At 46.1% G+C, this 22,397-nt stretch overlaps 1 protein-coding gene across 6 annotated transcripts in view; it reads right to left on the reverse strand.

Moving 5' to 3' along the window:
- Positions 1-22,397, reverse strand: part of HDAC4 (histone deacetylase 4) — a 195,567-nt gene that overhangs the window by 22,424 nt on the left and 150,746 nt on the right. For all 6 annotated transcript variants that reach the window (XM_051791018.1, XM_051791016.1, XM_051791017.1 and 3 more), the window contains 8 exons: positions 18,100-18,233; positions 13,912-14,032; positions 10,681-10,727; positions 4,560-4,667; positions 4,223-4,278; positions 3,649-3,736; positions 2,496-2,615; positions 785-882 (listed from right to left, as the gene is read on the reverse strand). In XM_051791018.1, the coding sequence (XP_051646978.1) occupies positions 785-882; positions 2,496-2,615; positions 3,649-3,736; positions 4,223-4,278; positions 4,560-4,667; positions 10,681-10,727; positions 13,912-14,032; positions 18,100-18,233 (772 nt within the window). The remainder of the gene's footprint in view (positions 1-784; positions 883-2,495; positions 2,616-3,648; positions 3,737-4,222; positions 4,279-4,559; positions 4,668-10,680; positions 10,728-13,911; positions 14,033-18,099; positions 18,234-22,397) is intronic.

A 22,397-nucleotide genomic window follows, 5' to 3' on the forward strand; every position in this document is an offset into this window, starting at 1 on the left:
GTGTTTAAAAAATTCCACTTGGAGAGGCTGGAGCCACAGGTGGGAGGCAGGTGTGGGACAGGACAGTCTAAAAAAAAACATGGAATTTGGGTTTTGGGTTGACCTTAAAGCTCATCTTGTTCCACCCCCTGCCATGGGCAGGGACACCTTCCACTAGCCCAGGTTGCTCCAAGCCCCATCCAACCTGGCCTTGGACACTTCCAGGGATGGGGCAGCCACAGCTTCTCGGGGAATTCCATCCCAACCCCTCCCCACCCTCCCAGCCAAGAATTCCTTCCCAATATCCCATCTAAACTTCTTTTCTTGACCTTGAGTCAAGTAGTTTCATCCCCTGCTCCGCTTGGAGCTTCCCATGATGCCATTTTTGGGTACCAGAGATGCCCCCTCAGGCCCTGGGGCAGCTGCACCCCCCACTTCCAACCTGGGCTGACTCTTTCCAAAGTTCATCCCGCTTTTCCCACCCAGGTGAGCTCAGCCATAGAAATCCTGCCCCTAGAGAAGTCACAAGATTTTTAGCCAGAACCAGAAGGGCTTATTCCTATCATTGAATAATTTCTATCCATGGATCAATCAACAGTGAGCAGCAAATTTGTCCATCCCTTGAGGCCACAGCCAGAAACATCCTAATTCACCTTGTTTTTATCATGGCACTCAAAAAGTAACTGCAACTACATGCAAATCCTGCATTTCTAACTTTGGAAAGGGAGAAAGCCCAGATTAAGGAGGAGAAAGAAACCCAGTTTAGGTGCAAAGCACATTTTGAAGAGGAACTATTCACTGTTACCTGAAAGCAGTTAAATATTCCGTGTCTCCCATGGGTGGATCCAGGCCACCAGTAAATGCCATGTTAACGTTGAAACCAACTCCTGCTCCTGTGCCAACCTGGAAAAGGGAAAGGGGACTCTTAATTATGCATATGGAAACAAGGAATTCTGGCAACACATCTCTTGGATTCAATAGTGAGGTGAATTTTTCTCTGGTCCACAAAACAAGAGTGAAAATAAAGCTCCTCCCTGCCCTGATCCTTATGGGACCAGTGGAATTTGGCTGCTGCTCTCCCAAAAAACACCTCACCAGTACCTGGATCCTCTTCCTTTTTTTCAGGAATGCAATACCTTCCCATACTTAATTCTCAGCTTTATCCAGAGGCATATTTTCTATGTCACTACAGTTGCAACCGGGGAAAAAAACCCGTATTTTAATCAGAGTGAGTTCCCCCTCTGCTGGGGAAAAAGAGGATTCACAGAGAGGAGGTTTTGGCTGCTTGAGGGACACGTAGGTGGGAGATGGAGATGGAATTAAATCCCCCTCCTTGCATGTCCCCATCTGCCCTGATTGCAACTACCTGAGACAGGGGAAAACTGAAAACTAAAAGAGGGGGTTCCAGCAATTCATTTGCCAAGAAGGTCTCTGCATGGGAAAAAAAAAGTAAAATTGAACATTAATGTTTTGAAAATGAATTGCAAGTTCTACAGTGCACAGCCAGGGGATTCAGGGTTATTTATTCAACTGGGGCTTTGACTGAATTTCTTTTGTATCCTTTTGTTTTATTCAGTCTGGAAAGACATATTAAAAATGACTCGAAGGGGTTAAATACAGAGTGCATGGTTTAGTGCTTCCTTACAAAACCAGATATTTTGTAAGATTATTGGATTATTAAAGAGCAGGACTGATGCAAGCGGCTGTTCCTTCCCAACAAACAGGGTGATGGAGCAGCATCACATCCCATTTAATTTCTTAAGGGGTTGAAATGGAAACATGGATGTTTTGTGAATCAGAAAATGTAAAATTGGTAAGAAAACAGGGTAAGAAGTTTTTGGGTGTCACCTGGAGCGTCTCAGAGCACTCAAAACTAAGTATTCCATCAAATTTCCCTTTGATAAATCCCTCTGAAGGACCCCCAGGCAGGGGGTGGGCTCTTCTCCCGGGGAATAAGGGATAGGATGAGAGGAAACAAGTTGTTTAGATTGGATATTATGGAATATTTCTCCATGGAAAGGGTGGTCAGGCATTGGAAGGGGCTGCCCAGGGCAGTGGTGGAGTCACCATCCCCAGAACTGTCCAGAAAATGTGGATGTGGCACTTGGGGACAGGGGTTTGTGGGGAACACGGTGGTGCTGGGGAATGGTTGGACTTGGTGATCTTGGAGGGCTTTTCCAACCTTAATGATCCTGTGATCCCATAAAGGGGAAATTCTGCAAAGTACACAAAGTGTTGGGAGAGCTGGCAAAGGGCTCCTCTGGAACAGGTTGTCCTTAAAGGGCTGGAGAGCTTTAATTACTCCTTAACTGCTCATTAATTACTCATTTTGAGCTGGACACAAACCCCACGGCCAGTAGGACTTGGACGGGAAGGCCCCAAACACACAAACCAGAGGGATGTGTTCCCAAAGGAGCACTATTGAGGCGGTAGGAGCTTCTCTCCAAGCCTGGCAGGGGCCTCCTGGGATTTTTGGGAGCACCTGAGCAGGTCCTGATGCTGATCCATGCCCTTACCTCGTCGGGAGCGCCGCTGCCTGGGAAGAAATTCCCATCATCGTAGCGATGCAGTGAGATATAAAGGACATTGGGATCGTTGTAGAAGGCCTGCTGAGTCCCATTCCCATGGTGGACATCCTGAGGGACAGAGATTAGAGGAGGGAGATTAATATCTTCAGAAAAATGTGGATTAAAGGCATAAATTTGGGATTTGGGGGGGGTTCTTGCTGTTGGGCTTCGTTTCAGCGCTTCCCTGATCCTGTTGAAGCAGTTTATGGGAAATGGGAACAACCTGCTTTGCTCACCTGGCTTCAGCTTCCTTGTTTAGCACAGAATAAACACAATCCCAAGTGTCTGTGGAACCTGAGACAGGACTGATTGACTTGGATGGAGAGAACTGGATTCACATCAGAGATTGTGGGATAGAGAAACTGTATTTTTGGCCCCAAATTTGCATCTGATACCAGTAAAGTTGTGTTGGACCCAACAGGGTTGAACAACACAACCCATCTCCAGATCCCTCACGTGGTGCAGAAACACAGCCTGGAACTGGACAGGTGTTCAAAATTCCCCTTCCTGCTGTGAAAAACAGGTGGGAAGTGAGGAAAAGGATGTCCTTCCAGCAGGTCCAGAAGACAAATAAATCCATTTTAACTTGGTTTAGCCCATTTGACAATAAAATCAAAACTCTTGGTTGATGTCCAGCCATTCCAGTGCCTTCATAGTCACATGAAATTTATTAAAAAATATAAAAATCTATACATTGCCAGAGCAAAACCCCAAAGGAGCTCTTTCTCAGAGGTAGGACACAGGAACAAGGACAAGCTGTGTCAGGCAGCCTGTTCCTCCCAGTAACTGGTCCTTGCATCTTGAAAAGAAAACTGGGATGAACCAGGAAAAAAATAACCCTTGAGTTATCCTTGAGATTGTGGATTGGGCTTGTTTTAGAAAGCAACTACTTCTTAATTACAATTTTATTTGGGAAATTGTGGATTCTTTAAGAAATTTGTCTTTGTTAAAACACTTTTGATCACTTTAAACCCCAAATTTTCGCTTGCAGAGTACAGGTAACACGTGACTAAAAAAACCAGGGTTGCCCCTTGCAAGAAAAAAAACCATCCAGAATAATTTCCACCTGCTGTACCAAAGGGAAAGAAGTGGATTTACTCACCCAGTCCACTATCAGGATTTTGCTCACGTTGAGCCTTTGCTGGAGCAGCTTTGCTGCGATTGCCACGGAGTTAAAATAGCAGAAACCCCTGGAAGGGGAGACAACAGGAAAGGACAAGGGTTAATTACAGCTTTCCTTGGTCCCAGTGCATCCATCACCTGGATGGAACACAGGAGGAAGCTCCTTGGAAACACGGAATGGTTTCGGTTTGTCTTGTTCCAAGCCTCTGCCACAGGTAGGACATCTTCCACTAGGACCCACTTCCCACTGAAGATGGCCATGTGCTGAATTCCAGCAGCAGGCATCCTGCCAGCTCTAGGGAAACTGGGAATGCTCCACATTTGCCCAAACCCACTGCAAGGAGAGGCTGGAATGCTGATCCTTGCTACAAAACACTCACTCGAAAGCACGAAGCAGGATCTCTTACCCCCTTCCAGAGAATTGGATATAACACATCTCACCTCTCAATAAACAGGAACTCTGGAGGGACATCCTAACAAAATTCCTTTTGAATTTCCAGCTGTGGATCAAACAAGCCCTGGAGCAAGTCAGTAAAGCCCTCCCTCATACTCACATGGGGGTGCTCTCCTCTGCGTGGTGACCCGGGGGCCGGACAACGGCAAATCCATTCTACACACAAAAGACAGGAAAGGGAAGAAGTCAGAGAGGCAAAGATGGATGCAGAGGTTGCAGCAAGTCCATTCTGCACACAAAAGATGGGGAGAAGTCAGAGAGGCAAAGAGGGATGCAGAGGTTGCAGGAAAAAGCCTGAACTGTGCTTTGGAACAAGACTGTGGTGGCAGGGGATGCCCTCCCTCATTCGGGAAGGGGGAAGGAAAGAAGTCCCGGAACTCCTGGAATCCTGCATCCCTGAGCCTCCAGCACAGCCCAGGGGTTGTTCCCATACCCACCTTGAGTTCTCCTGTGGCCACTTTGAAGACCAGCTCGATGACACAGCCCACGGCCAGGCGGGCGGCCCCCGACGAGTGCACTTCGTTCCAAATGGTGTCACTGTCGACCTGAGGGACACACGGGAACCACGTGAGGAGCAGGAGGGACAGGGAGCCCTGCTTCACACTGGCACTATCCACAGGCCAGGACAAGGGGGATGGTTTCCCACTGCCAGAGGGTAGGGTTAGATGGGATATTGGGAAGGAATTCTTGGCTGTGAGGGTGGGGAGGCCCTGGCACAGGTTGCCCAGAGAAGCTGTGGTTGCCCCATCCCTGGAAGTGTTCAAGGCCAGGCTGGAGAGGGCTTGGAGCAACCTGGGCTAGTGGAAGGTGTCCCTGCCCATGGCAAGGGGTGGGACTGGATGAGCTTTAAGGTCCCTTACAACCCAAATCATTCTTGGATTCTGGGATTCTGTGCCCATGGTATCAGGATTTCTCTTTAATTGTGCAGGAAACTGATCCCAGATGAAATAAAAAGGTTTAGGAAATCATTCCATGATTCCAGAAAGAAAGAGGAAGAGGAGAAAGGGAAAGGGAAAGAAAGGGAAAAGGGAAAAGGGAAAAGGGAAAAAGAAAAGGGAAAAGTAAAGGGAAAAGGAAAAAAGGAAAAAAGGAAAAAAGGAAAAGGAAAAAAGGAAAAGGAAAAGGAAAAGGAAAAGGAAAAGGAAAAGGAAAAGGAAAAGGAAAAGGAAAAGGAAAAGGAAAAGGAAAAGGAAAAGGAAAAGGAAAAGGAAAAGGAGGAAGAGCCAGTGCAAAGAATTCCAGGTCTGTTATCAGGGATGGTTTCTGGTCATATCCCCCCGAGGATGCTTTGGAAGCCACAGAAAAACATTTGCAGAACACCACAGAGCCACATTTGTGCCTCTGGGAAAGCCAGGAACTGGAGGGAAAGCCCTCCAGGGACTACTTGTGGTACCAGGAGCCCCGAAAGTTTGGGCAGTAACATGGGAACAGAAGGACAATGGCATCTGTTACACACAACAGCTCCAGCAATCCTAGAGCAGCACTGCAGGACATGGCACTGACCTGACCAGGGCCCTCCAAAAGCCCAGACAAGGTGGGAAGAAGACCTCCCACCAATCAGCCCAGCAGAGCTCTGTGAGGGTCCAGCTTTGAGCTCCTCTATCTGTATCTAATCCATCTTTTTGCGTCTCTGACCCATCTTGGAGCACATCTAACCCATCTCTGGGCATATCTGACCCGTCTCTGAGCATATCTGACCCATCTTTGAGCACACTTGACCCGTTCTTGAGCATATCTAACCCATCTTCGGGCATATCTGATCCATTTTGGAGCAAATTTGATCCATTTTTCTTGGTCTTGAAAGGAAATGCTGCAGGACACCGTAGGTCACAGCTTCCCTCTCTGCCTGGACACAGCAAGTACCAGGCTCCTTCTGTGGATGCAGGCTTGCAAAGGGCCATCTTCATTCCATTCCAGAGGAATGGAATACAAAAAACCCCCAAACTCACGTGTCTTGAGGGACCAACAGACTCTTGGATCCCCTGAGATGGCTCTGGGTGCCAGTTTTCCCTATGAAGGAGACAGGAATCACTGGTGCCGAAGCCAAGCCAAGTTCAGGCCCTCCCTTGGATGCCTGGAGAAACCAGGCTGGTGGTGGCAGCACTCAGGAAGAACGAGGAGGGCAAGGCAGAGTGGATTTACAGTGATATTACTCAGGCAGAAAGAAATGGAGTACTTGGAAAAGAGCATTCCCACTGGGATTTAGAAGCAATTCCAAGGAGTCTGCTCACACTCAGCTTCCCAGTAGGAGAGGACTGGATCCAGAGATATCCACCACCTCATCCTGCAAACATCTCCAAGGTAAGGATTTAACACCCAGCCACCCTCCTGGAATGGATGTCTGAGGTGACTCCAAGGCAGCGCTTCATCCTGGGAGTGCTGGAATGGTCCCTCCAAAGCCCTCGGCGCTCCTGCCATGCTGGAAAACGTTTCTCATGTTGCCCTGAGCTGGACTGTTGTGCAGCTCCAAAGCTGCTGCTGTTTGGTGCCCAGGCTGCTGTTGACTCCTCCACCATTCCTGAATCCTGAAGTTCATTGCAGGGAAGAGGCTGTTTGGCTTTCCCTGCCCGGGAGCTCTTTGATGTCGCTGCCATCACAGGAGTTGTTGGGCCAGCACATCAAGCTTTGCCATCTGGAAGGACTTTAGGGAGAGAGGAAGCACATTGCTTGCCTTTTTTTGGTCCAACAGGGTGTATTTCTCCTTTTTCCTCTGGATCTGGAGGACACCCCTGGATCTGTCAGAGACACCGACTCTCCCACATCGGCCGCAGTGAGACGAGGAGCCCTTGTGCTGCTCATCTTGAGGAAAAGTTAATGCCTCGATCATTCTAATGAAAAATTTGCTAGGAGAACCCCCAGAGAGGGCTCCTAGAGGTGGGGAGAGGGAATTCAGCTCCTGGGATCTGCTGCAGGCTCGTCCCCTTCACATCTACTGTTATGTGAGGAGGGGATGCACAAGAGAAAGGTCAACAGCTTGATCCAGTCTCTGTTCCATAAGGAATGTCCAAGAAGTTTCAGGGTGAAACCTCCCTTCCTCACAATAAAAATTACAATTTCCTTATAGGAACTCCCTCCCTTTGCTAAAAGCTCTGGGTTTTATTAATATCCATGATGAGGCTCCAACTCACACAGTGAACTCTACTGAAGTGCAGCTATTTCAGAATTAAATGAGCACCTTACAAAAGGTTTCATTATTCTACTATTTTCTTTAGCTGAAGAGCTACACAGGGAAGAAATGAAGTGCAGGGACAGGTTGTGCCACAGCTCCAGACCCTGCAAAGTGAAGCAGTTCTGCTCTTCCCTTACAGAGCTGAGGCGACAGCAGCACCCAACTGTGTCTTCCCTGACTTGCTAATTAGTTTGTCCTCATTTCCATTCCATGGAAGTCCTTTTTGAGGTCTCTGTTCTGCAATAACTACTTTATTTGCACAAGTAAAGATTCTGACACACTCTAATCAAGGCTAATCAAAAATAGAGTCACATGTTCTGGAGGAGAACAAGAACATGAAGAACACCCTTTAAAGAACTGTATCTTCAGACGCTTTTAGAAAATGTGCAGAAAAATACTACACAGAAAAGGAAACACATTTATTAGCTAACCTAAGATCAAACCTTTGGACGTTTGGAAGAATCTGGATGGGAATGATGTTGCAGATTTCCAAAGCTTAAACTCCTTTCTCCAAAATCTTTTTGTAATTAGCCTGGATTAGGTAACGCCGTGGTGCAGCTCAGTCAGACACAGAGAGGAGAAGCGAAGCTGAGCAAAACCACCCTGTGCTGCATTTGTAGATGCTGTTGAAGATCAGCAGAAATAAATTACTGCTGCTTCAACCAGAGCCCACACCTGTTGCTGCAAGTGCTTCTGTGCTTTCTTCCTTCCCTGCTATGGCTGCGGGTGGAGGAGGTCTGTTGGTGTCAGCCATGGCCACAGGAAGGTTTCTTGGGACAAACCAAGGAGGAAAAAGAGTTTCCAAGCACCTGAGATCAAACTGGCCCTTCTTCTCATTGATTTCAAGACATCGAGACTTAGTTTTTAAAGAGAGAGATCAAAAGGTGTTATGAGATGAAGAGATTTGCTCTAAACTTTTCCTGCTGCTTGACTTCAAGAGCTCAAGGAGAGCTTGGACAACGCTCCAGGCACAGGTTGGGATTGTTGGGGTGTCCTGGGCAGCAGGGCCAGGAGTTGGACTGGATGGTCCTGATGGGTCCTTTCCAACTCAGGATATTCTGTGATTCGCTCCCTTGAATGTCCTTTGTCTTGCTCACTGCTGAGAACTCCTGGCTGCCCAAGCACCAGGATTCATTCTCCATCCTGGAGCAAAACAGCTCTTCATGGGGTTCCCCCACCTTAAGTGCCCCAAATCACCTTTCATACCCCTCCATTTTCTTTTCATCTACACAACATCTCCTAGAGAAGAGAACTGCTCGAAGAAAAACCTCCTGGTTTCCAGCTTTCCAGTCCATTATTCCACGTGACACCCTCAGCTCCTGAATTACAAGCAACAGGAATCACCTGCTCCAGTACAAATCCAAAAGAGGACCTGTCCCACCTTATTCCACTTTTTCCTTTCTTTCCTTTTGACTTTCTGGTATTACACGCTCCTGGGAAGTATTTGGCAAACCAGGGTGGAGCTCTTCAGGGAAAATGCCCCTTCCAATGCCCCTGGAAAGCTGTGGGGAGCTGAATGCAGGGCCTCGTGAAGTGTCCCTTTGTCACTCAGAGATAAACACAGCCTAAATCAGAGAACTGAAATCTAAGCTGAAATGAATCCCTTCTCCTTCAAGCTCGGGCCACAAACCACTGAGAGCCGAGATGATTTCTCTGACCATCACATGTGCCTCATGTTCCTTCACCATCAGGAAAAGTGGGAATGCTGGGGGTGTCCAGCCTGGAGAAGAGAAGGCTCCAGGGACACCTAAGAGCCCCTTGCAGGGCCTAAAGGGGCTCCAAGAGAGCTGGAGAGGGACTGGGGACAAGGGATGGAGGGACAGGACAAGGGGGAATGGCTTCCTACTGCCAGAGGGTTAGATGGGATATTGGGAAGGAATTCCTCCCTGTGAGGGCAGCGAGGCTCTGGCACAGGTTTTTCTGTTAAAACTGCTGCAATATTATAAAAAATTCAGTAAATATTTAAGGGGCTGTGGAGACAACCAAGCAGCAAGTGAACTGCAAGCACTCTCTCCAGTGGGAGCACACCAACAATCCCTGCTCTGTGGTGTTTCCTGCCCTGCTTTAGGATTTAATGCCAGACTTGTGGGCCCGTGCTGGGCCCAGGCCCTGCCTCCCCTCGTTACCATTCAGCCTTCATTTGCAAATGATAATTTTATATTTTACTTTTTTTTTTTTTTTTTTGATTTGAATGGCATGCCTGACTGCAGGGCAGAGTAAATCCAAGCCTTTAAAGCTCCAGCCAAAAATTTGCCATGAATTAGGAGGCTGCAGCATATTTACAATACAAAATAAAATCTCTCCACGAGTGGCGGGATGAAGGAACGACGATTATTCTCCTCTTTTTTTCTTTTTTTTTGACGGGATAATTTTCAAAGCAGCGATTTTGCAAAGGCTCAGGAAGAAAACAATTTTGTTTCATTTCCATAACAGAATCCAGACCTTGAAAGCTCAACCTCACGAGCTACAATTATGCAGCAGAACTACCGCTGTGAATTTTCAAACACAATGCCTTTTATTGTCTCTTCTCATTCTTTTCCCTTCCTGTTCTCCACGATTTTCTGTCCTGTCACCCTCCACAGAAACTCTGGAGCAGAAAGTCTGACTTGAAAGGGAAACATTTAAGTTCTCAGGCTCCAAAGGAAAACGAGAAAACCTTCAAAACAAGGTATTTAGGGTTTGGGGTTTTTTTGGCTTTATGGGAACAAACAACAACAAAAAGTCTTATTAGATGGAAATCTGGCAGCTGAAAAAGTAATGTTCAGCTTTTCCAGGAGGGATGGAGGGGTGTTTAAGTCACCTCCTTCAGAATCCACGTGGATTTTTCTGGAGCTGGAGGATAAAAGATGCCAAATGCTGAAGACAAATCCCTTGTGCTGCACAACCTGTGGGACATTTCAATTCAAGGACAAACTTACTATTCACAGAAACTTCCCAAATACTGTTCTTGGATAATCACTGTTTTATTACCCCCCTTTTTCCACCTGCTGTCGAGGCAGCTCTGAAGTCTGAGGACTGAAGATGAAACACCTACACAGCACAAACACATCCTGCTTTCCACGGAAAAGGCATTTTTGGATGCAAAGGGAGCAACCCTGAAGCCATTAAAACATCCCTGCCTGGGAAATGAGTTTTTTCCTCCTAAAAGCCAGAGCCCAAACAAGCCTCTGAATGTCCCACACACTTGGACTCTCCAAAATAGCTGAAAAACCTTCCTGCTGCTTTTGAAGAAAGGCACGTGAGGCTGAGCAGCCCCACAGCCCCTGTTTATGGGCAGCATCTGGTCGCAATTACCCACTTGCTGGAATGCAAAGCAACAATTTTGTTGGTGCTGAGGGCACTGGGAGAACAAACAGGACATTATTTACACATTAAAGAGAGTCACTCACCCCGACACCACCGCAAGGCAGCCTGACAAACATCGACGTTAGAGAACCTGCAGGGACACAAAAAAAAGGGACCCTGTGAGGCCAAAAGGCAAAGTTCACCAGATTTGGGGCCAGTTTGATGGCAAACACAGCAACAGACTGGGGGGGGGTTTCTTTAATTTTACAGCACATACACACACAATGTACTTGTTCAAAAGCCTCCCCAGAAGAAAAGGTTTCTATAAATCACTTATTTTTATGCAAGGTTTGGGTGCTGTCTGACATTTCCAGCAGTGCCACTGACTGCAAACGATGGAGATGCCACCAATAATCTGCTGAGATGAACACTTTGACCCCTTTCAACTGGAGGCAGACAGGAAATCATAAAAACACCCCAATTATCACCCATCTGCAGTTACTACAGAGCTTTGGAGAGCAGGGGTTTCACAAAAGAGGAAGACAAAAACCAAACCAGTGGCAAGCAAAAAAAAAAAAACATGTGTTTTGTCTGGAAGAGCAAAAGTAACAGGAAGAATTGGAGAAAAATGGAGAAAAGCATCTGCAGGGTTAATTTTGGATCTGTAAGAAATGTAACATCACTTTCTGGGCTTGTGTGTGAGCAAATTATCCTCCTGACAGGACTTGGAGCAACCTGGGCTAGTGGGAGGTGTCCCTGCCCATGGTAGGGGGTGGAACTGGATGAGCTTTAAGGTCCCTTCCAAGCCAAACCAGTCTGACTGAAAGAGGAGTTAATGCAGCTGGATTAAGCTGAGCTCAAAGGGAGATGCACTCTTTGATTAGATCCACGTGGAAGTTCTTAGATCATCCTGCCTCAGACCTTCTGTCACATCTTTCACTGCTAATCTACCCATTATTTTGATATTTATCTTCTTGACAACACTTTCTGATTGCTCCCCACAAATTAAAACCAGCTTTATTTGCCTAAGTTTCAACTTGTCCAACAGGTTCCAAGTCCCTCCACTGTGAAAGGAGAGATGTATTTTGTATCCTTGACTGTGAGGGGAATAGGTTAGGTGGGATATTAGGATTAAATACTTCCCTGGGAGGGTGGTGAGGCCCTGGCACAGATTGCCCAGAGAAGCTGGGAGTGTCCAAGGCCAGGTTGGACGGGGCTTGGAGCAACCTGGGCTAGTGGAAGGTGTCCCTGCCCATGGCAGGGAGTGGAATAAGATGCTCTTTAAGGTCCCTCCAAGCCAAACCGTCCCGGGAATCACTGATTCCATGAAGGCACTTCCCCCTTATCATTTACAGAAGCTTAACAAGAACCATCCTGTGTTTCCATCCCCCAGCTTCCCAAGCTCCTCCCTTTTAGGCTGAGGTTTCTGGTACTTTTTTTCTTCCTCCCAGACATATCAAAGGCACAGAGTTTACAGAGTCATCCCACACATGCCAAGACACTGAGTTCTAACAGACTCCATTTGCACACTGAAGCCTCACACAGAGCTTCGCTCTCAGCCTTCAAACCTGCCCTAACCTACCTTCCAACAGGTTTAAAAGAACCCCCACAGAGCTGGTTTGGACACTTAAAAGCCTTTTAAACTCTCAGCAGGAGAGGATGGCTGAGGGAGGGGCTGTTACAGAGTGTTCACCTCCCAGGTTCCCTGTTATCCCTGCAGAATCCAACAAGGAAAGAAGGAAGATGGTCATGCAAGCTGGCAGTCAGTCCCACTGCCAGCAGCTCAAGGCTAAAATGGTGCCAAGTGGGTTTAGGAAACCAGGTTTAAGCTCAGCTAAGAGGTACTGGACAGTCCTACTGGAGATCCTTGGGGATCTTCCTCATGTCTCTGACAACTTGGTCTTCTTTGCACCCAAAGAGACAACATTTTGTTCTGGAATGCCCTCAGGTGTTCAAATGACTTCCCTTCACTACAGGAATAAATTTGATCTCCACAGACATTTTAAAATGAGGGGTTAAAGCCAAGGGGGACACAGAGCAGAAGTACAGGAGGACTCCCAGGCAGAGCAAGAGTTGCTCCTCTCTTGGGTTCTCTAAGGAATGATTCAGCAAGTAGGGGTGTCCCCAGATCCAACACTATCCAAATAAACTGTGGAACCACTGATCCAGACTGTGCAAAGGGTCACAGACTGAAAAAGTATCTCAAGAGGATCTTCCTGGACCTACCAAGGCAGACTTACACACCATTCCTGTGGACTGATGGTTTCTCACTCCCAAGGATATGACATCGGAAATTCTTCAGAGGTTACACACTAACTGAGCCATCCTTCAGCTGGAGGGGTCTACTTTTGGGTTCTCTGAGTTTAAAGAGGTGGGAAGTGAGCTATAAAGACAGTGCTAATTGCCTGTTTAATCAACTGGTTAATGGTTTCCCTCTTTGGGGATCTTATGGACACACTGAGCACATGGCAAAATCTTTCCAGCTCCTTTGCTGTGACATCATGCAGGTCATGGAGTTAATCCTCTTTTCCTATCATCCAAAGCCAGGCTAATCCCAAAATAAACTTTCTCAATGTCAAGGTCCCAGAAATGTCTTTTTTTTTTTGCTGATCCCCACGTGAGAAGTTCCCAAAATGCCCCTCCAGCCTCTCACCTGCAAACAGGGGCTGCAGACAGGCCCCAAGTAAAGGGAGGGGATGGTGTCTACAGGGAGTTGAGGTGCTAAAATCCACGTGGTTTGGTGCTTGAGGGGCTTGGTATCTCAACATCCATCCCTTAGGATTTTTGCTGAGGAAAAGAAATCTATATTTTCCACCAGCTGAGGCTCTGCTTCAGGAAGATCCAGACTCCAGAGAAAGGGATAAACAATCTTAGTCCAAATTAAACAAATCTAAGACTAAGAGGTCCCTGCATCTCTCTTTGCAGATTATCCACACAAACCTCACAGCTATTTGTTGATGCCTGTGCAGCTGGTTGGGGCTGCAGATCCACATCCTTAGGAGGGTATTCCAGTTCCTCCCTAGCCATGGATAACTTCCTAACACACAGGATAAAATAAACTGTATGAATTATCTTCCCTCCTCAGGGAAACCTCCCTTCAAGTTCTGAAGACGCCAAAGAAAGGAAGTTTTAGCTATTTAGGCTTTAGGGATCTACCTGAAAAGAGGGAGGTGTACCCTGTACATGGAGGTGGGAACAATCCTCTTGGGAACTGCACAGGACTAAGGATGGAGGGAACCCCAACATCCCAACCTTCGTGTTGCTAAATCAAGGATGAGGATGGCAGTGTGAGTGCCAGGGGTCAGGAAGGGGGATTTCCCCCCAGGGAATGATACCTAGAAGCTTCTTGCTGTCCAGCTTCTGCCTGTTCAGAGGGTTTGTGCCGTAGAGCAGCGTGTGGGCTTCCGAGTGAACCGTCTGCAGCTCTTCCAGAGTCGCTTTCCTTCCACGGATGCACTGCGAGAGCAAAGGAAAGGGTGAGGAAATCACTCTCACTCTCACTAAAGTGCTTTTCTTTTTCCTTAGCAAATCATAAAGACAGAAAGCCAAACACCCACATTTCTGGGTTCTTACCCAGAACAATTCAGATTTTGGTTTAATCTCTTACTCAAAACACCAGCTGGACATACAAAGTCATTTTTACATTTATTTCTGTTTTCAAATGCGCATTTGCTAAATAACAAAGGCATTGCTTGACTAATGAATATTCAGGATTTATAAGCCAGTAGAAAATGATTCTCTAGTGAAAATGTTCCTCCAAACCACTCTCCAGCATCTCCACCACGATTATTAACTAAAAGTTTCTGCCAGACATGATTTCCAAAGTGAACCATCGAGCAATGAAGGGTCAGTTCCAACCTTTCTGCTCTAAAGCTCATGCTGGAAATCCCTGCAGGTTCAATCTGTTGCAAGCTGCTTTCTCACAGGAGGGTGCAGGCTGGGCTGGAGGCACTGTAGCAAATCTACTCATCCCTCAGGTGAAACCCAGAACAAGGTGAGCTTTAAGGTCCCTTCCAAGCCAAACCACTCTGGGATTCCGGGATATTTCTGATTTGTGCCCCTTCTGGATCACTTCCATTGACTCTGAGAGAGATCACAGAACATCCTGAGTTGGAAGGGACCCACAAGGGTCATCGAGTCCAGAAACAGTGGCAGGATCTCAGCCCTTGGCAGGGTGTTTGGGAGCCTCTCAGCTGCCTGATGGGAACAGGTTTTCCCTTAGTCTGTGCATCTGGAATTTCAAAGCCAACATTCGTTTGCGTGACTGACATAAATATTTATCTGTGAGACCTTCGGCTTGGGGCAGGTGTGGGACAGAAACACCACGGGGACACTCCAGGGGACAGGCACCCAGAACTGCTGGACGAGAGAGCAGAGTGGGGGTTTAGTTGTGTGGGGAACGAGCTGTAAAACTCCTGGAAGAGGACAGGAATCCAGTGGAGTCTCGTTTGATCCTCCACAGTGTGTAAATCATTAGTTACCATGCAGGCTCCTGTGTTTTTAATCTGTGTTGAGCAACTCCTGGCAACCAACAGCATCAAACTACCCCCCTGACCACAGCAAAGGGCAGTTCAGGAAGGAAGGGGAAATGTCAGGATGAGGAAATATCAAAGCTCCAACTGTCCTTTTACAAATATGAGACATAAGAAATGGATTAAACTACAAAATCATGGAATCCCAGAGTGGCTGACGTTGGAAGGGACCTTGTTCCACCACCCAGGCAGGGACACCTTCCACTAGACCAGGTTGCTCCAAACCCTGTCCAACCTGGTCTGTTTTTTTTTTATTTGAGGGAAGTCTGGATGTAGGAAGGAGCTGGAGAAACAGGGAAAGGCTGTGCCCATCAAGCCCAAGAGAAAAGTCAAGATAAAGAAGGAAACTTTCTGACAGGCATGGGCAGGAGATGGTGGGGATAAAGCAAAGGTAACCAGAGAGACAAGGAATGCAACCTGAAATGTCAGGGCAGACCCTGGAGAAAACCAGCAGGGAATTAAGGCAGAAACCTCATTATCAGGTATTTATCAGTTTTGGGAAGAGTCTGAACTTTCAGAAGAGTCTGAAAGGATGAGGCTGAACATCAGCAATGGTCAGAAGGGAAACACAGCTGGAAAGCAGAGTGAACATCAACAGCAGCTCCAAAAGCAACCAAAAGTACCAAATTAAGCAGGAAAATCAGGGGAAAAAATCTTCCTAAAGGAAATTAACAGGAAATGAAGGACAATAACAGATTGTACAGTGAGGAATTTGTACATCAGGGAATATTTAACACCCATTTAAGTGACCAGCACTGCACAACGAGCTCCTGGAGCAGGACAGCACCGGGCACTTGGCTTTGTAGGTTTTTTGTTCCCAAATAATCCCAGAATTCAGTGAAATGGGCATCCACGGACAGAAGCAGCTTGGAAGGGATGCCAGGGGTTAGGGAATGTAGGCAATGGCAATGCTGGGGGTTAGGGAATGTAGGGAATGGCAATGCTGGGGGTTAGGGAATGTAGGGAATGGCAATGCTGGGGGTTAGGGAATGTAGGGAATGGCAATGCTGGGGGTTAGGGAATGTAGGCAATGGCAATGCCAGGGTTAGGGAATGTAGGCAATGGCAGTGCCAGGGTTAGGGAATGTAGGGAATGGCAGTGCCAGGGTTAGGGAATGTAGGGAATGGCAGTGCCAGGGTTAGGGAATGTAGGGAATGGCAGTGCCAGGGTTAGGGAATGTAGGCAATGGCAATGCCAGGGGTTAGGGAATGTAGGCAATGGCAGTGCCAGGGTTAGGGAATGTAGGCAATGGCAGTGCCAGGGGTTAGGGAATGTAGGCAATGGCAGTGCCAGGGTTAGGGAATGTAGGGAATGGCAATGCTGGGGGTTAGGGAATGTAGGGAATGGCAATGCTGGGGGTTAGGGAATGTAGGGAATGGCAATGCTGGGGGTTAGGGAATGTAGGGAATGGCAATGCTGGGGGTTAGGGAATGTAGGGAATGGCAATGCTGGGGGTTAGGGAATGTAGGCAATGGTACTGCCAGGGGTTAGGGAATGTAGGCAATGTAGGCAATGGCAGTGCCAGGGTTAGGGAATGTAGGGAATGGCAGTGCCAGGGGTTAGGGAATGTAGGCAATGGCAATGCTGGGGGTTAGGGAATGCAGGCAATGGCAATGCTGGGGGTTAGGGAATGTAGGGAATGGCAATGCTGCCACCACGTGGAAGGCTGAGCTGATGGCTCGGGAACGTCTCGGGAATGTTCCTGCGCAGGGGCTGCCACAGCTGTTTATCCCAGGACATCCAGTCCCTCAGAGCTTGAACTGATGAACACACATGTAGAGCCCTATTTATCATCACTGGTATTTCTAAGTAACAACTACGAATCGATCTTAATAACAATGCTAATACTAATACTAATAATAGTAGCATATAATTTAATAATAAAAGCATATAATTTAATAACAGTAACATTGACACATTTCTATATTTCATATAGAATATATATTCTATATATTATATTTATAACATACACTATACATCATATATTTTATATATAATATCTAATATAGTAATATAATTAATTAAAAAATAATTAAGACTATTAATATAATTCTATAATACGTAGTGCAATGTATGATATAGCATATCATACAGTAATATAATTTAATAATAATAAAAGTAATATATTTATATATTATATTTAATATAAAATATATATCCTATACACTATATTAAATATTACATTTATACTATATACGGTACATAATAGATTTAAATATCACATATAATATAGTAATATAATTAATACTTATGAATAGTGATTAATAATACCAATAATAGCAATACAATTCATATGCTATATATTATATAGCATATAATATATTCATATAATTACATAATGGTAATATAATAATAATAACATCTAATGTAATTTAATAATAAAAGCATATAATAACATTGATATATTTATATCATCAATTCTTCCGTGTGAGGGTGGTGAGGCACCAGAATGGATTTTTAATACATGATATATATTCTATATATTATATTATATATTATATTTATAACATACACTACACATCATGTATTTTATATATCATATCTAATATAGTAATATAATATTAATTAATAATAACTAGAATATTAATATAATTCTATAATACACTGTACAATGCATTATATAGCATTTAATATGGTAATATAATTTAATAACAAATGTAAAATATTTATACATTATATATCTCATATATAATATATATGCTATACATTATATTACATGTTATATTTATAATATACACTGTATATATATTAAATATCGCATATAATATAGTAATGTAATTAATATTAATGAACAGTAATTAACAATATCAACAATATAAATATAATCAATGCATATATCAATGAATAGTAATTAGCAATATCAATATAAATTAATAAGCTATATATTATATAGCATATAATACATGAATATAATTACATAATGACAATATAATGACAGTAACAAGAACAACAACCACCCCCCTCTGCTGTGTTTTCCCGTGTTTTTCCTACCTCACACTTGCCCCGCAGCCCCGTCTCCTGGAGCCTGGACCAGATGCTCTGGATCCTCCCCGCGTGCTCCGGGTGGCTGTTGGTGTTTCCACAGGTACACTGGTGCTTCAGCATCAAGGTGTCATACACGAGGCCTGGGACAGAGGGTCCAAAATTGCTCTCAGTAAAAAAAAAAAACCACCCAAATTTGCCAGATTTATGGGGGGCAAAGAAGCACGGTTTGTACTTCCTATTCAACGCAACAGCTCTAGAGCAAAACTGGGTGTTGGGCTCCAAGCCACAGAGCTCCAAGAAGGGAAAATCCAAGGTGCTGCTCTGAGACAGCACCAAACCCACAACCGTGCCTTCCTCTGGAAACCCTCAATGGCTGTGGCAAAGAAACCAGCACCAACACCTGAGGGTGTGACAGTGACAGCAGGAGGTGACACCCCAAAGCATCACTTCCATGCCAGCAAAGGAACCGCATTTGAGGAGAGGAGGGACTCTCCTACTTGCTGCTAAAATGACTCCAGGGCTTGGGATTGAAAAGCAGAAGGAATAAGTCGTTGGCAGGACCGTGTTTCATAAAACAGTTCGTGCTGAAGTCGCTGCATCTCCGTTATTTGACAACATGCTAATTAAGGCCATTAGCACCCACTTGGGCATCGTTATTCAGCACGAGATGAAGGATTTAGCAGTGTTGGTTCATCTCAGTGCGGGAGAAAGGCAGCTAAATCCCCTCTCATTCCCAAGGATTTATGGCATGACAACTTTGATTCATGCTCCACAGTTGCCTGGGTCCGTTTTTGGAAGGAGAGCTCAGATTCCAAAGCCAATGTTCTGCTGGAGGAAAACAGCAGGTCCTCCCCAGCCACGTCCCAGGGACAAACGACCTGTAATTTTTTTGCTCAAGCAAAAGATACACAGTCAAATGTTCAAATCTACCCTTCCCTTCAGCCAGAAGCTCCAGAAAACAGAATAAAAGGGGTTGGTTTGGGTTTTTTTCCTCAAAGAATAAGGTTTCTTGCAAGAAATATCTGTCTGAAAGTACAGTATGAAGTTGATTTGAGGGCTGGAGTCCCTCTGCTCTGGAGCCAGGCTGGGAGAGTTGGGGGGGTTCACCTGGAGAAGGATCCAGGGAGACCTGAGAGCCCCTTCCAGGACCTAAAGGGGCTCCAGGAGAGCTGGAGAGGGACTTGGGACAAGGGATGGAGGGACAAGACAAGGGGGAATGGCTTCCCAGTGCCAGAGGACAGGGTTAGATAGGATATTGGGAAGGAACCTTCCCTGTGAGGGTAGTGAGGCACTGGAATGGATTTTTCCAGAGAAGCTGTGGCTGTCCTTCGATCCCTGGAAGTGTTCCAGGTCAGGTTGAAGCAACCTGGGCTAGTGGAAGGTGTCCCTGCCCATGGCAGGGAGTAAAAACCAGATGGGCTTTAAGGTCCCTTCCCACCCAAGGTTTTCTATGATTTCTGTGAAATCAAGTCTTGAGAATCCAAAGCCTCTAAAGGCAGGATGCAGGTGTTCCAGGATGTGCTTTGGCTGGTATCCCTCCTCGGAAATCCCAGATGAGCACACCTACACAGGCTTCCCCATTCCCAGTTCAAGCCCGGAGAAACAGCACAATTGGCAAGCGCAGGGAGTTAAAAGGGGTTTGTGAGGAACCCGACCCTGGGAACAGCCCTGGACACGCAGCCCGGAGCTGAGGGCCCTGCTCCTGCACGTTCCCAACACTCCTGTGCGTTGCCAGGCTTGGCTCCAGCTGCAATCCCACCTCCTGACTGAGTGTGGGCATGTTCTGCCACTGCAAAAATGCGGCTTCTCCCCCTGAGCAAAGCCTGACACTCTCAGGTATCCAGCCTCAGGGCAGGGGCCTGGCAGCTCCTCGCTTTGCTGGAGGTGAGGGAGGGCAAAGGGAAAAAACAGCCCACAAAACCCAACCCATGATCAGTTCCAGGGAAAGAACAGAGCCCTGGGGAGTTGGCTGGCTCTGGGTCAGCCAAAGGTCACTTAAGAAAGAAGGGCTTGCTGCAAAGGTTTTTTGAGGTCTCCCATGTTTGATCCACAGCATCAAACATCACAGCCAGCTGCTGGGCCAAGGCAAGTCCTGAATTCACCTGAGGAGAAGCTTCCACCCCAGTCTGAGTTTATTTAAACCAGTGCAAGTTCTTAAACTAAAAGAGATTTTTAGATGGGATATTGGGAAGGAATTCTTCCCTGGGAGGGTGGGGAGGCCCTGGCACAGGTTGCCCAGAGAAGCTGTGGCTGCCCCATCCCTGGAAGTGTCCAAGGCCAGGTTGGATGGGGCTTGGAGTAACCTGGGCTGGTGGAAGGTGTCCCTGCCCATGGCAGGGGGTGAGATGGGATGAGCTTTGAGGTCCCTCCCAACCCAAACCATTCTGGGATTCTATCCCACCACAAACCTGGCCTTTACAGAACCTGGCTGATCAACAGTTTCTCCTTTCCCAAGGGTTCCAGGACAACAGCAGTGTCTCAGGGAAGCTCTTCCATGCTCTAATCACACGTCACTCATCATTCCTCTTTCCTAGAAACCAACCCACTGGAAAGACAGGAGCTGTTCCCAGTTCCTTCCTGTGGTTGGGGACACTCAGCTGAACACACACACACACACACACAGACACACAAAGGGAATCTTGGCAATTTAAGCTTAAAACACAAAACTCCAATGGCCGTTACAAGTTAAATTAAGTGGTGCTGGAAGCAAGGCTCTGTTCAGACACAAGAACAATAATTTTTAAAGGTCAGCACTAAAGCAAAACCAACTGGTTTTTCTTGGCAGAACAAACATATGATTTGAGGTTCAGATAATTATATTGCTCTGCACAGGAGAGAATAAATGCCTCCATTAGAAAGGAAAAACCCTTTAATGCAGAACATCAGAATAATTTGTGGACCCATTTTTACAGGAGATCAGAGACTGGATAATTGGAGCTATGCAAATTAATGGCCCAACCTGAGGATCCTTATTCAAGTGTGTAGAACAGGGCAAGCACAAGGATTCATTAAAGTCACGGGGCTGCTTGATCTGGAGAGGGCAAGTTCAAGGACTGGCTTTCTGGGAGGAAGGAAAATTAAATGTCATGCTCTGGGACATCAAACTGATTGCTCAGAGGAGTCAGGAAGGGCACAGCTTTCACTTTGATGTGGAGTAATGGACATCATGTTTGAGAGCTGTATTACGGGTTCTTTCCCCTGTACCTTTGAAGTCTCAGGTGTTGTCACTGAGAGAGACAGGAAAATAAAATATCCCAACCCCCCCGAAATTCTAGCTGTCTGGAGTGACTCTGTTCAGACAAAACCTCAGGTTACTGTATTATTTCTATATAATATCCCAAACATGAAGGGGATGAACAATTCCTTTGCCCGTTGGACAGTAATTGATCTCTTAAGAGCCACAGTGGTGTGCAGAGTGATCCTGGTTGGCTTACTTAGGGTCATTAATGAGGTTTGGTTCTTCCAGCCCTCTCCCCACATGATCACACCAATGCCAGCCCTCATTCCTCTGCAATCCAAAGCGCATAAGCCCGTTAGGATCAGTCTCCAAAGCAGCCACTTATCAACCAGATGGATTTTCCTAGGGGAAAAGTAGCCTGATGAGCTTGAGCGCTTTGAAAAATACCCAAGACTTTAATTTCCTGCCTTTCAAAGAGTGGTTCAATCCCAGTGATTAAGCTTTAGCAGCCACCTCCAAACCCACAATCTCTAACACACCGTGCACAACTCCAGGAAAACATGAGGCACTTTCACTCACACACATGCTCAGCAGCTGAGATTCCTTTCCTTTCCTTCTCCCTCCTTCCACACCCCTAGAGTTGGGTTCTTTCTTCCTGCCTCTGTTACAGAATCACAGAATCAGCTAGGTTGGAGACCTCATCGAGTCCAACCTTAAGCAGTGATGGGTAATTAAACCAGTCCTTCACCTTTTATGAGGGACCAAAGTTATAGGACTGGTACAGAGGTCTCACCTTTATGCTTTGCACCTTTATTAGTGCCAGGGAATGCCCAACACTTCCCCCTTGGACAGTGATTTATTGTGTTTTCCCTCCTCCATAAATGCAGAGATGGAAAGCACTGGAAAAATTAAGCCCTTGGAGTTTTAACCTGGATAAATGCCATGAAAAGGGTATTTTACAGGTGAACCACACTAAGCATCCTTCATATCATCACACTGTGCAGTGCTAAATAAAAGCAATGTGATATTCCAGCTTTTTTTAATTGTTTTAAACCCTGCCTCCAAGGAAAAGAAATCCTAACACTGGAACAGCACCTTTTCCAAGCAGCCCCGTCCTCACATTTCC

This window comes from Manacus candei, unplaced genomic scaffold, assembly GCF_025592945.1.
Source record: "Manacus candei isolate 608988 ecotype Guabito, Panama unplaced genomic scaffold, ASM2559294v1 h1tg000029l, whole genome shotgun sequence".
Lineage (NCBI taxonomy): Eukaryota > Metazoa > Chordata > Aves > Passeriformes > Pipridae > Manacus > Manacus candei.